The 12500-nt window shown below is 48.5% G+C and overlaps 1 protein-coding gene across 1 annotated transcript in view; it reads left to right on the plus strand.

The window, feature by feature from the left end:
* LOC126573091 (dual oxidase) overlaps positions 1-12500 on the plus strand; it is a 34061-nt gene that overhangs the window by 13805 nt on the left and 7756 nt on the right. Inside the window, exon 3 of the mRNA XM_050232942.1 lies at positions 9046-9129. Coding sequence (XP_050088899.1) covers positions 9046-9129 — 84 coding nt within the window. The remainder of the gene's footprint in view (positions 1-9045; positions 9130-12500) is intronic.

The following is a 12500-nucleotide window of genomic DNA, read 5'->3' on the forward strand; positions in this document are numbered from 1 at the left end:
TTCGCCGATGCTTTGTACTTTTGTCTCGGTTCACGACACAATCGTCTTCCGTCGTTGCAACCGTTCTTGAGCGCTTGCGATGCATTGCGGTGGCTCAAATCGCAGCTTTACAATCGAAAGAATGGCACGATGGCAATGGATGAAGGGATGAGATTTGAACACGGGATGGTATAATGATGTGGCCTGCCAATTGTTTATTCAAATTAGCGGCCGAGCGTCTCCACTTCACTGCTCGAAACCAGTCACGATCATGCACATCGATCAATCGACCGCGGATCGATGGAGCGTGTCCAATCCCTTATGCTTGAGCATAGGGCTCTGGTTTGAGAGCAAGATCTACCTATAATTAGCCAGCACCGGGCACGGACCTTGAAACCGCTTGAACTGGTGGACCTCCAAATGTTTTCGGGATATCGGAGTTTCCTAAAATCTGATTTGTGATCATGCTGTTGATAGCACCACAACTTTATTTGCCGCGGTTGCGCATTGCCCGTTGGCTTGACAAAGACACATCACCGATTATTATTTGATGCGATGGCGATTCGGTCGTTCCGTTTCCGCCATATTTCACGCACGATGAGCAACGGCAAGGTCAAGGCTCTTCGATACGATCGCCACTCCAAGGCGAGAGGGTGGATTCGAAGAAAAGCGAGGCTTACACGGTTCATGATTTTAGAAGGTACTCTCTCACCAGCTTGTCGTTGGATCCGCTGCGTTTCAACTAGATTGGCAGTGGAGGTGTTTTGTAAACTACTTTGATGTTCTTCTTGTTCCCAATTGGGTGCCAAAGCTTGCACGACGATCGACGGTTTCTGTAATCATTCTAAAATTCCTTTTCAAATGATGTTGCTTTATCCTTAAACTAGGTTGGAGTACGGATTGATCTGAGAAGGAACGAAAAGGAACGCCTACGTACAACCAACCACTTTTACGAGCTTCAAGTTATGCCCTAGTGGCCCGGGGAGGAGGCCAAAGCAATACAATTAGTTAAAATATCGATGTTCCCCTGCCACTCAACGATAGATAGTTAATTATACGACCAGCGGATTAGCTTCGCTTCTTCAACGACCAATAAACCTGTCCAATTAAATTAAGTAAAAATGTCTATTCACGTCTGGGGTCTCTCTCGCTCTCTCGGAGTAACCTTCCACTTTGTGAACTGTAAGGAGAAACAGCCGAAACAGCCGATTGATGCCTCGATTCGCGAGTGGTTCCTTGCGTGTGTGAGGAAGGATCACCAAAAACATGCAAAAAAAAAATTGTGCCAAAGCAAACACAGTCGAATCAGAAAATGAACGTTTACGAAGCAGTTTTTCTCCATTTAACGATGGTCCATTCGATGCCACGCGAATGCCACGAGAAGAAGCACCGGAACGTATTCTATTCTCCTTTTTCTCTTTTCCCTTTTTAATAATTTAATGCGAATCATGTGCTCCTTCTGGTGGTGGTGGTGGTCTGAGACGGGGTAACGAAACACGCGCGGAAACCGTGACCTGTCTGACGGGCGAACACCGAAGTCGGTGCCCGTCTTCGGTTAGCCACATCCGGCTCGCGCTCACTCCGAGCGAGCCGGATCTTATAGGAATGTGTAGCGATATGTAGACGTACCTCCTCTCAGCGTACTGGAACGAGCACTTCATCGAATCGAGTCGAGGAATCGCACGTGTTTCACGTGCACCGTACAGATACAGATACACACCGCCACTTTGGCTCGGTTGGGCAAGGAATCGGAAGATCGCGCGTTGATGGGGTGCACGATGATACACGAGAAACGTGCGCGAGCCAGTTAAGGAGTTACATAACCCAATTGCACCGAGCGAATGCTATCAAACTCTGGACGAGGGAACTAAACCCACCAGACCCATGGCATGGCGGTGGAGGCGCATTAATCGTTCGCGCTTGTATTGTTTCGCGATCAATTTAATGTAAATCCACGCGAGTCACTTTTCGATATGCAAGGGAGGGAATGCAATTTTCTTGATATCAGTATGAAATATGGAGGTAGCAGACCAACATTTGGTGTACGCTTCATCGATCGAAAATGAATCGATTACTTGGCATTCACATAAGCTACAGTATTTGGCACCAGATTTGTTATTTTATTTCGATTTTTTTGCAGTCAAGGCGTGGAAGAATGTAGTGAAGGACTTATTCATCATTGTTGATAAATTGTTAATACTTTTTTGGAATCAATTAAATCCTCATCTTTATCCAGCGATCTCAGTTGTCTTTAGAATTATTTTCTTGTTGTACTAATCTTTCATTGATAGTTTAAGGCGCTATGTTTAACAAATAAAATGGCTCATCAAACGAACAAGCAAGAATCACGCCTCGTATTAGCGAATGTTATAAGAATTTTTAATCTAACCCATCAGGATGCCTCAGGTGATCAATCTAAATCCTCTACATTATGAAACCGACACGGTGTTAGTGGAAGACCGCAAACTACAAGAAAACCTGCGGCATGAATCGCCTATTAATATCAGGGCAGAAGCTCACACTTTGTGTCCAAAAAGCCGTTCCTGCAACGGAACTTCATTCGCTGACAGTTACGGTCGGGAAGCCAATACCTCAACGTTACATTGTTGAACGATGATCAGGCTAACACTGTGGTGGTTTTAGCTGGCAGTGCGATGATGCAACGCATCAACCCAAACGCAAATCATTCGGTTGCAGCGCACAACCAATCGATCCGTTTCATCGATTCAACGGTAACCGAAGCCGGCTAAAACTCGAACCCTCTTCAATCCGCGGCATCCCGCAGTGCGATTGTCCCCACAAAAGTGCAACCGCAAGCAAGCAAATAAGCCACAGGCTTCGTCACCTCACAGGCGAGATCTACTCAAGTCATTCGGGTTAGGGCGCGTTAATTATCCGCCGGTAATGATCGCGCTTCTGTTGCTGGACGTTTGCTGCGTTTGTCCATTCGAAACCCGCTTTTTTTGTTGTTATTTGCTTGGGCTGGAAACGCGTCGTTAACATTCCCGCCGGATGTTGGAAAACTAACAAAAGCTCGTGCTCGTGCTCAGCGAGGATAAACAGCTTCCGTCCGCCAGTCAGTCAGTTCCGTTCAATGCTGCCGATGGTTGGTGATTGTTGAAATATTAATAAATGATAGCGCGATGAAATCGCTCATACCCCGATGTCCTTGGTGACAGTGAGTAGCGCGCATTTCTGCAATCGGCACATCACCGATCGCTACTGTGTCACCGTAGTGGCCCCTGTATGCCATAAAGTGAACGCTTCTCGCGTTGTTCCTACCACTGGACACTCCACCGTTGCCAGCAATTGCCGTTCGCGTAGCATCCATAACTGGGCCATAGCACCTCGCGCCTTGCCGCGGTGCGATCATCAGGGCCTTTCGACCTTCGAGAGGATTTTAATTAACTTCACAAACCGCGCACCGCTTGTCCGGTGGGGCCAAGAATTCGCTCCCAGTTATGACAAGCATCTGCAATTGAAGTATTTTAACGAACGCCACTCGCTAAACGAGACACCGCGTACCGTGGTCCCTTCGCGGTCGGCCTCTTAGACCGTCGCCGAGGTCCGCGCATGTTTACGCACAGCCCACAGCACCACCGTTTGGCCGTGTTGAATAAGGATTGGCCAGTCGACGAGTCGTCCAGTGTGCGACTTTGTTCGCTTCGCTTTCCTACCATTAATACCATTTCCACACACTAATTGATTGAATCGCAAAGCTCACTGCCACATCGCACGCAATGCATCGTCTGGTGGACGAGATATCTAATGCTGAACGCTCAAATACAGAGAGCACTGGCAGCGCGATCGCGACCATTCACTGGATCTCTAGTTGGGCCCCTTGCTGATCACAGAATCGTTCGCTGAATGTGGCCACCATCGCTGCACTCCGTTGAGCATTCAAAAGTTTCCCTTCGATCGTCGTCGATTACCGTTCGGTACAGGACACCACACCGCGCCACAAACACTCCCTCCCTCGGGGCAATCTATTTTACGGGACAGATTTTACGGCTGTTCGTTGAATCGAAGTGGAGGGAGGGGGGGGCAGTTTTTTCCCCCAACGCACTGCCAATAATTGAGACATAACTATTGATCCTTGGATGCCCTACACCACCCCTATTGGTGAGCGGGAATTGGTAATGTAAAGTTACTTTATCTGTTTTTATGCTAAAGCAAAGCGCCGTCGTGTTAACGATCGCCATTACGTGCTGCGTTATGTTGCGTTTATTAATAATGGGCTTGCCGGTGAACTTGCGTGTGGCAGGTAGTTAATATTCTTTTTGCAATAAAAATGGTTTTACTGCAAGGAGGAGAACGTCATTTAGCGTCTTTTTGACCCCGGGTTGGTACTTGGTGTATTATGCTTTCAGCTTCATTAATATGCGCTGTGATCGTAAGGACGACATACATGTTGAAAAAGTGTTTAATTTATCGATGCAAATATAAAAAAAGTGATTTGTTTGTGTAGAGTATACGACAGCATTCCTTCTTATGTAACAACATATTCGGGCTAAAGTTTAAAACTCCTGGCCAGCAGTGAGGTGCAGGAACGATCAATCATCGAATCAATCGTCGGGTAATCGTGCCAGGCAAGATAAAAACCGTGTCGAACGTGGTCGATCGCCCGTTGGTCCTATGTATAGTGAGTTCCTCCCGTCTTCACACACTGGTCCGGTCGTGGTGGTGGCAAAAATCAATTTATGTTCCACCAGCGCACCCCCTAGGGCCACGCTTGCAGTATCGTTCCTATGCTTCATTTACGTCACCATCATCATCATCATCATCGTCAGGCTCGCTCGGACTCGCACTTTGCAAGCGCAAAATCGCTTATCGTGCCGCCACAGGCACGTGTTGATCTTTAACACAGTCCCCCCGCCACCTGTTTCGGCCGCAGGGGCTGGTGATGGTGTGAAAAACAATTTTCATTAATATGCGCGGAGAATCTGCTACAAAACGGAACGCGCCTCGCTTGATGATGATTTGTTTGAACGTTGCGCGTCGCCACGTATGATCAGCGGGGGTGGAGGGTGTTTAGATTTAGCTCCATCATCGTCCAGGCCAGTCCAGGCACGGGATGACCAAAAGGACAATGGACAAAATTCGTCTTTCCAAATTAAAAAAAAACTACCTGCATGATTGACGGCCATTATACGAGCCCAAAGAATGTTTCTATTTACAATAGAATGAAAAAAAACTCCACAATCAATCCCACGAATTGAAAGGGAAGGGAAAGTAAGATTAGACGCGCTTTTCGCTCCACTTGACGTTCTCTTCAACCGTTCTACCACATTCCAAGATTTATTGCTTCACTCTCGACGGGCGAATCAATCATACTAGCGCAGTGCCAAGCGCCCAAGGCGTCCTGGCCAAATTAACAGCAAGCAACCTAGCCAAAGAGAACGAGATTTTAGCAAAAAAAAAAGATTGAATTACGATCACTGAGCGCGGAAGCAGAACGTCAACTTGTATACGGGGTGGTCCAACAAGTATCTTAACATTAAATCAATGAGCGAAAAGGATTTTCACAATGCCAATACCGGTGGGCCCAAAAATGGTTCCCAAAAAGGGACGCAGCCAACAATCAGCATCAGCTAGCAAACCGGATCCTACCGGACATCTGATTGATTCCGTTCGGCTATTAAAATGGCTGTCAAAAGGGGTTCCTCGACGGTCGGATCCAAATTTGGCTATCTTCATTACGCCCCATTTTGCATCAGCGCGCCATCCGGAGCTATCGCTATCGTGCCCCATTATCTACCACACCTTACTCCCTTCCATGCTCTAGTTCCGACGTCGCCGCTGCCACTGAATGATGATGGATGATGATGGCACACGGATCCGGATCCGTGCTCCCATTTATCTGCCCCATTGGCCTGTTATCGTTACCATTTAAAGCAATTATGATCATTTTTCACCGACATTCGGTTGTTAGTGACAACTACAGGGGAACAGGTTTTAAGAGTTCACAACCCCGTGGTGGAACACAGCAGATCACACCGACAGTCAAGAGCAATGGCCGACACCTCCCCCCCCCCCGCCCCCTCCCCTCATAAGCACGTCCAAATGTTTGCCAATGCAAAAGCCGATGGTGGGCGAATGTTAAGTGAAACACGCATAAAAGCCATGCGCGTAGGTTGTAACGCTGTTCGCTGTCGCTGTCGGGCCGGCGACGGCCAGTGCGTCACGTTACGGTGGCAATTTGTCGTTTCTACCTTGGCAGCCCTGCTGTAGCTGCGGCGGCCCGTAGGTGGTTACTAGCTTCGCGTCGAATCACTTCACCTGTCCATGCTCTTGACAACGACAACAGTGAGGACGACAAGAACGTCGACGTCGAGTACCATTTCACCGTACCACCTTGCTACCTAAGGGATAAGTCTTCTGAAGTCCTACGATCTCGAATAGTCCTTCAAAAGGGTTGCGTCTCAATGAATTCGAACGAACTGAACGACTACAAAATGGGGTCGTACAAAACCTATTCTGGGTTATAGCATCACAGATCTCTATAATCCTCCAGTTGCCACGGACCAGTGGCCGGCTACAGCGCGACGAAGTTCGTGACTGTGTAGTCCGCAAGTGAAAGGCGAACATCTAGCTGCCCAGATCCTGATCCCAGGTTACGCTTGACCTACGAGGCACGAGGCACCTTCGCGTGAATGGTGTCTACCGCCAAAAAGGAACACCAAAGGTGGTTCAATGTTTGCGGTCGCAAGAACACCTCCGATTCAGACTTGGCGCTGGCTGTTGCTGTCATCTGTCCGGTCCTAGGGTTCTACCAGACCACGACAGGTCCTCCGTTGTTTTGCATGCACGCAAGATGCCACGTTCCAACGGCACACCCGCGTGTAGTGGACACGCAACATGTTGGGAACTGCTGAGCTTAAAAAATACTCCAAAACACCCCTCGGTCGGGCCCGTGTTTAGTTGATCAAGGTTGGAACGAGAAGGGAGCAACGGCGGGGAAGAATGTGATCTCGTAAATCAATAGACACGATGGCAGAACGTGGCAGTGAGCATCTAGTTTCGCTTCGCTGCGCTGCGCCTCGGGTTTGATCCAGTTGTAAGCGTCCAGCGGTGCATTCGAAACTTGAAAGTCATCCGAGGAGGCTTCGCTGCTGACATCGTCCTTCGGTGATCCCTGGACGGTCGCTGGTGCTGCGGTTGTGGTTTGCGTTTTGTGTTTGCTTTTCAAACTCTCCGACACTAAGCAACACAATGCTCGGGGCTAACATATTGCTAGAGATTGGTGCGCCTGACGCAAAGGAGCTTGTTACCATCCGTGGAGGTCAATCGATGGGTGCGATACGGTAAAAAGGATTTCGAGGATCGCGATCACCCAGAATGTGGCACGACCGGTGTTGGGTGGAGCCCACCGATCTACCCGTCGCCTGTCAACCTTCAAATGCATAACGATAAATCAGATAAACTCTTTGTTGTAGCGCATGATTGAAATTTTTTTTGAAAAATCCGTCAAACCACTTTATGTTGTGCCGTATCCTTTCAATTATTAAATTTAATTTCGTAAAGCAATCGTTACGTAAATGATTTCAAACAATTTTCCAATAGTTGTCCCAAGAAAAGCCCTAAAGCTTCAAAGTTTTTGCAGGCAATTCCTGCCGCAACCATGGGTCATTCGAAGATCAAGCAACAAGTGACCAATTATAACAATCTTTCGCTTCCAAGCGAATTTAATTTTCGTTCCGTATCATAAATTAACATTAGCATCCACCAATTCCCCTCAGCTAACACTGAGAACCACCACCATACCGGCCATTCACTGCACCGTGAGTGGATTATTCGGTCGCTCGTCAGCAGCTCACAGCGTTCGCAGTTTCCGCAATTCCCACGCCGGCCAGCATACAAATTGTGGTGCGGATTTTGCGCTCGCGATCCCGGATGCGAAATTAGTGGCGACCTGCCGCCACAACCACCAAAAACCACACCGCGACCGCTCAACAATTAAACCATTCCGAATTGATTTCGCCAAACGCCGAGCTGCTGCTCCCGACCGTATCGAGCTCCTGTTCGTGGACGTCGTTGTCGTTCGCGAAGCAATGGAAAGCCTCCTGCTTGCCATGTCTCGTGGCATTATGCGAGGATTAGCTCCGGCTGCCGGTTGGTGCGTTCCGTTCCTTACTGCATGAGACACCGCGAGCGCCATAATAACATTTATGACTTTATGGCCGGTCGGCGGCTTACGGTTGTGCGAAATCTACCGGCAGCCAATCCGCCGCGTGCACACATTACAAGCGGTGTTCCGGTGGGAAGTAGCGACCGCGTGCGCCAGACACTCACACACTCCCCCCCCCCCCTTGTTCGTGGCCAACGACGACTGTCGCGCCATCGTCACGAATCATAAAATATGAGCTTGCGGTCGGTCGAAATATAAAGATATTAAAATCTGTCCAGCTAAGGTCACTCGCGTTCGTCTCGTTTTGACGGTGACCTCGCGACCGAAAGGGAAGGATTGCGGTGGCGTCGCTAGCAGCTCCGCGATTTCGTTGATCATTTTGTGGTCATTCGGCCGCTCGACCGCACGACCGCTTGGTGAATGTTTTCGCGCGCGCGCGCGCGCCAAGATTTACGATCGAGCTGCAACGATGACATTAATCAACCGGGCGATCCACGGGAACCGGGGGCAGGGATTTCATCGGGTTAAACCCCGTGGATCAATCGGCCACTCCCCTTCGGTACTGCATAGGTGCTGCATGTTCCCATTTACCCGCCAATTACCTTCAGCGGGAGATTCGGTGCAGGTAGCGCGCGGATAAGATCGATCCGAGTGCCAGGCCAAACTTGTACCCCTTTCTGTGCGATCGACCGTGTAACCCCGAATTGCTCATATTCCTTTCACTTGACCGTGCCGTGGACCACATCGCGATGGTCCTGCCAGGTCCAGATGCTATCTGCGAGGGTTTTCTGTTCTCCGCAACGGCACGCTGAATACGGGCTTCCCCATGCAAATCAGCAGCATTAAAAAAAACCGAAAATCCTCAAATCTAAGCAACCCTCGCTCTGCTGCATACATTAATCTTGTTCTCTCTCTCTCCATCTCTCTCGCTCTTGCAGAATCCAGCCTGATGAGTCACGTCGAGAAGCAGCGCTACGATGGATGGTACAACAATCTGGCCCATCCGGACTGGGGAGCAGTGGGTAAGTGGCCGGATCGGGTGTGGTCAACACCACAAGAGGGAGCCCTACCAACAGTCGCGGCCGTCACGTCGGTCGGTCGGTTTTCGGTCGCTCGTAACGCACATGATTTATCACGCACCGCTCGTCGCGACACGCAGTGTTTCTACAACATCGCAGCGGGTTGTCCCGAAATTGTCCACCAAACTGCCCCGCTCCTTGCGCCTCCTATCAGAAAGGGTCAATCTCCGGGAGGCCCCGGGGGTTTACGTAAATCTGCTAACCCTGCGATGACAGACCCCCGCGATTGCGCTCTCGTCGTACTTCAACGGCGATACCTTAACGATCGCTGGCATAATAGGGTTAATACCTTCGCGCTCGCGCACACTCTGCGGTGGCCAAACTGTATAAATGTAAAAATATGACCCTCCTGTCGCAGCGGATCGTATAATTTTCGCAACGATCGCTCAATTTCCAACAAGTCCCCAAGCGGCACAGCGGGCGATCATGTTTTTGAGGTGGGCTCCGCTCGCTGTAGGTCGCAGGGCGCAGTAAAAGCCACGCAGCCAGAGTTATTTTACTTTACTGTATGTTTACGCCTCACTCGTTACTGCACTCTGCTGCAGAGAGAGGGTGCTGAGTTGCTGATGCTAGGCGGGGAGTGGGGGTGATGTGAAATTTAATTATTTTTGATTATCGGTCATTGGTATTTTGTCAAAAAGGGGGAACCCATGGTACAACCGCACGTAATGAAACATGATAATCAACGGCAAAAGCACTAGGTACTAGTTTACCACCGAGGTTTCATTTTTGTTTTATGTCATCAATTAGTATCTTGCAGTATCATGCGTTTTCACACGGCTAGTAGAATGTATTTTTCGTCTGGCTTTTTGTTTGGAGCTACGCCCAGCGCTGTAATCATTAACATAACTGCTTGGGACGAGGACAAGTGTGATCAATTTTTGGTAGTAATTTCATTGGAGTTTACTTCAAATTTTTGCTACGACAGAAAAATATAAATTTTGCAATAGTTGTAAATGATACCGAAATGGTTTATTCATTTGTTGCGAAAGGAATATGTTTAAAATCATCCAACGGTGGCAATTCTGAGTGAGCTTGGCATGTTTAACGATGCACATCGTAAGTCGGTGATAGATCGCATCAGATTTAAAAAAGCCAAATGTTTCAGCTTAGGTAACAAGTCTTGCAAAGAAATCCCGTGAAGGATTTTCACAATATTAGTTTTTCAAAGTTAAAGAGCATTATAAAGTCCAAAGAAATGAGTTTGTGAGCTTACTACTTTGATTCTTTGAGGTGCAAATTTGAAACAATATATTCTTTAAATTAATATATTACATGAATTCTAAAAACAAACATTGCATATATAGTTATAACTCTGCTCCTAATCGCGTATAGAAGCGTGATATAAAACTAACAATATAGGACCCCTTGATAGCATTAGACACTAGCGATACATTAGTTAAATAGTCAAAATATGCTTAGCGTTGTATTCTGAACCGTTTTTGTGCAAAAAAAATATTCTCTAGACATGTTCTGTTTGAAAGCCATAATATCAAAAACTCTAATGGTACCATTCATCGTTTCTAAAGCGTCGAGCTAATAGAACACTGTGAGCACGCGCAAACTAAAAAGGTGTAGCACGTCGTTATAGTATCGCGAGGCCCGTGCAAACGGTTATCCGCGCTGTTCCACCTCAAAATGGTTGCTGCCCCCTGTTGAGCCTTTCTAAGCTCACCACCGTCAATCGATTGGGTGGTTCGGTTGTCTGCCACCTGATGAGGGTGCTACCACCGATGGTTTTTTTTTTGCACAAAAAAATAAGAAACCCAAAGAGACTTAATTGGATTAGGCAGCGCCTGGTTAGCGAGCGATCCGGCCACATCCGTCGAGCAACAACGACTCTTAACTTTGTATCAAAACCCATGAGACAACGCGTGGTGCACCTCTCGGGGCCTGCTTCGATCCGCACCGGCAGACAGAGATGGGGCTTGCCTTGACGTGTGGTGCACCTTATTTCGTGCGCGATACGTCAAACCAGCCAGCCCCGCTGGGCTGGGCAGTACCCTTAGGTGCACAGCAGGGGACTAACTTCCAGTGGGCTGGCAGTGCGAGTGATCTGGTTTGGGACCGCTCAGTAGGCAGCCCACCAGTCGCTACTAGGCAGCTACTAGTAAATGCGATGAATAATGCCGCACAACACGTGCCCTGTTCAACCAGCCGGTGACACGCAGTCCTGAAGCAGTCCGTTCGTATGAATGATTCAATGGTTCCAACCCAGGGGGGGTGTTGGGAATGCCGCCACTTGATGCACCTCCCGGTGCGTGATGATCGAGGGCTTTTGGTACGGAGTTCTCTTATGCTGTTCGTTCAGCTGTCGTGCCGTTCGCACGTAACATGAGCTCGTTGTCGCCCGAAGGTCTAGCCCTGGGAATGAATACCTTTGGTGACGATCGCACAGCATACCACGGGCCACCTCGGTCAATCGGCAGCAGCATTGCGATCCGTCTGGCAGCATACTTATGCTAATCGGTGGCACAACCATGGCCGCTGTGTTCCATCCTTTCGCACGCCAATCGTGGACCGTGGCGTGCAGCATCCAGCGATGCCGCATTTTTGTGGACAATCATAAATCATTCACGATGCTTCGCCGCACTGCAACGTAAATTGGATCGCTTCGCGTGCGCACGCTCTCGTTCTAATTGAAATGGACGGAATAACCATGGAGGCGGTACGATCCCCAGTGTGTTTGAGTACGATTCATCGGAACTGGCAGGCCTGTAGAACGGGATCCGGATTTTCCACAGCGCATCTCAAGAGCGAGAGGACAGCGGGCTGCACTTTGTTGCGTAATTCACTGCAATGTTCGCTCTTGAGCGAGTCATGCACATCACACCAGGTGTGCAACTTGCCTTGGCCAGCGAGGCAATAAAAATGATCGTATGATTAACCTTTTCGCCCGTTTTGGGATTTACTTTTATTGGAAAGCCAATAGTTGTGTGCCAAAAGATTGAAAATTAAATCACCCTATATGCCCGAGCGGAACTTTCGATCGATTGGATTGCGTATTACAAAGGAGAGTGGCCACTTGCTTCAGGCACCATTATTGGCCACCGGAGAGCACCCGTTCTGTACTATAGCAACACCTTGATCGTGAACTTTTTGTTCGTTTTTGGCCATCGTTGGATTCTTGTGCACTCTGCAAAGCCTTTTACCAAACAGATGACCTTCGCCGTACTTGGCATTTTTGTGTTTTTCTTTGGCCCAGCTGATGCTACATTTTGCTGAGAAAAGACGAAAAATTCGTTTGACAGGCGAGTGACAGGCAGTTTAAATTTTTAATCCAGCAATACTAAATCGAGACACGGTGCAGCATC

Source organism: Anopheles aquasalis, chromosome 2 (assembly GCF_943734665.1).
Source record: "Anopheles aquasalis chromosome 2, idAnoAquaMG_Q_19, whole genome shotgun sequence".
NCBI lineage: Eukaryota > Metazoa > Arthropoda > Insecta > Diptera > Culicidae > Anopheles > Anopheles aquasalis.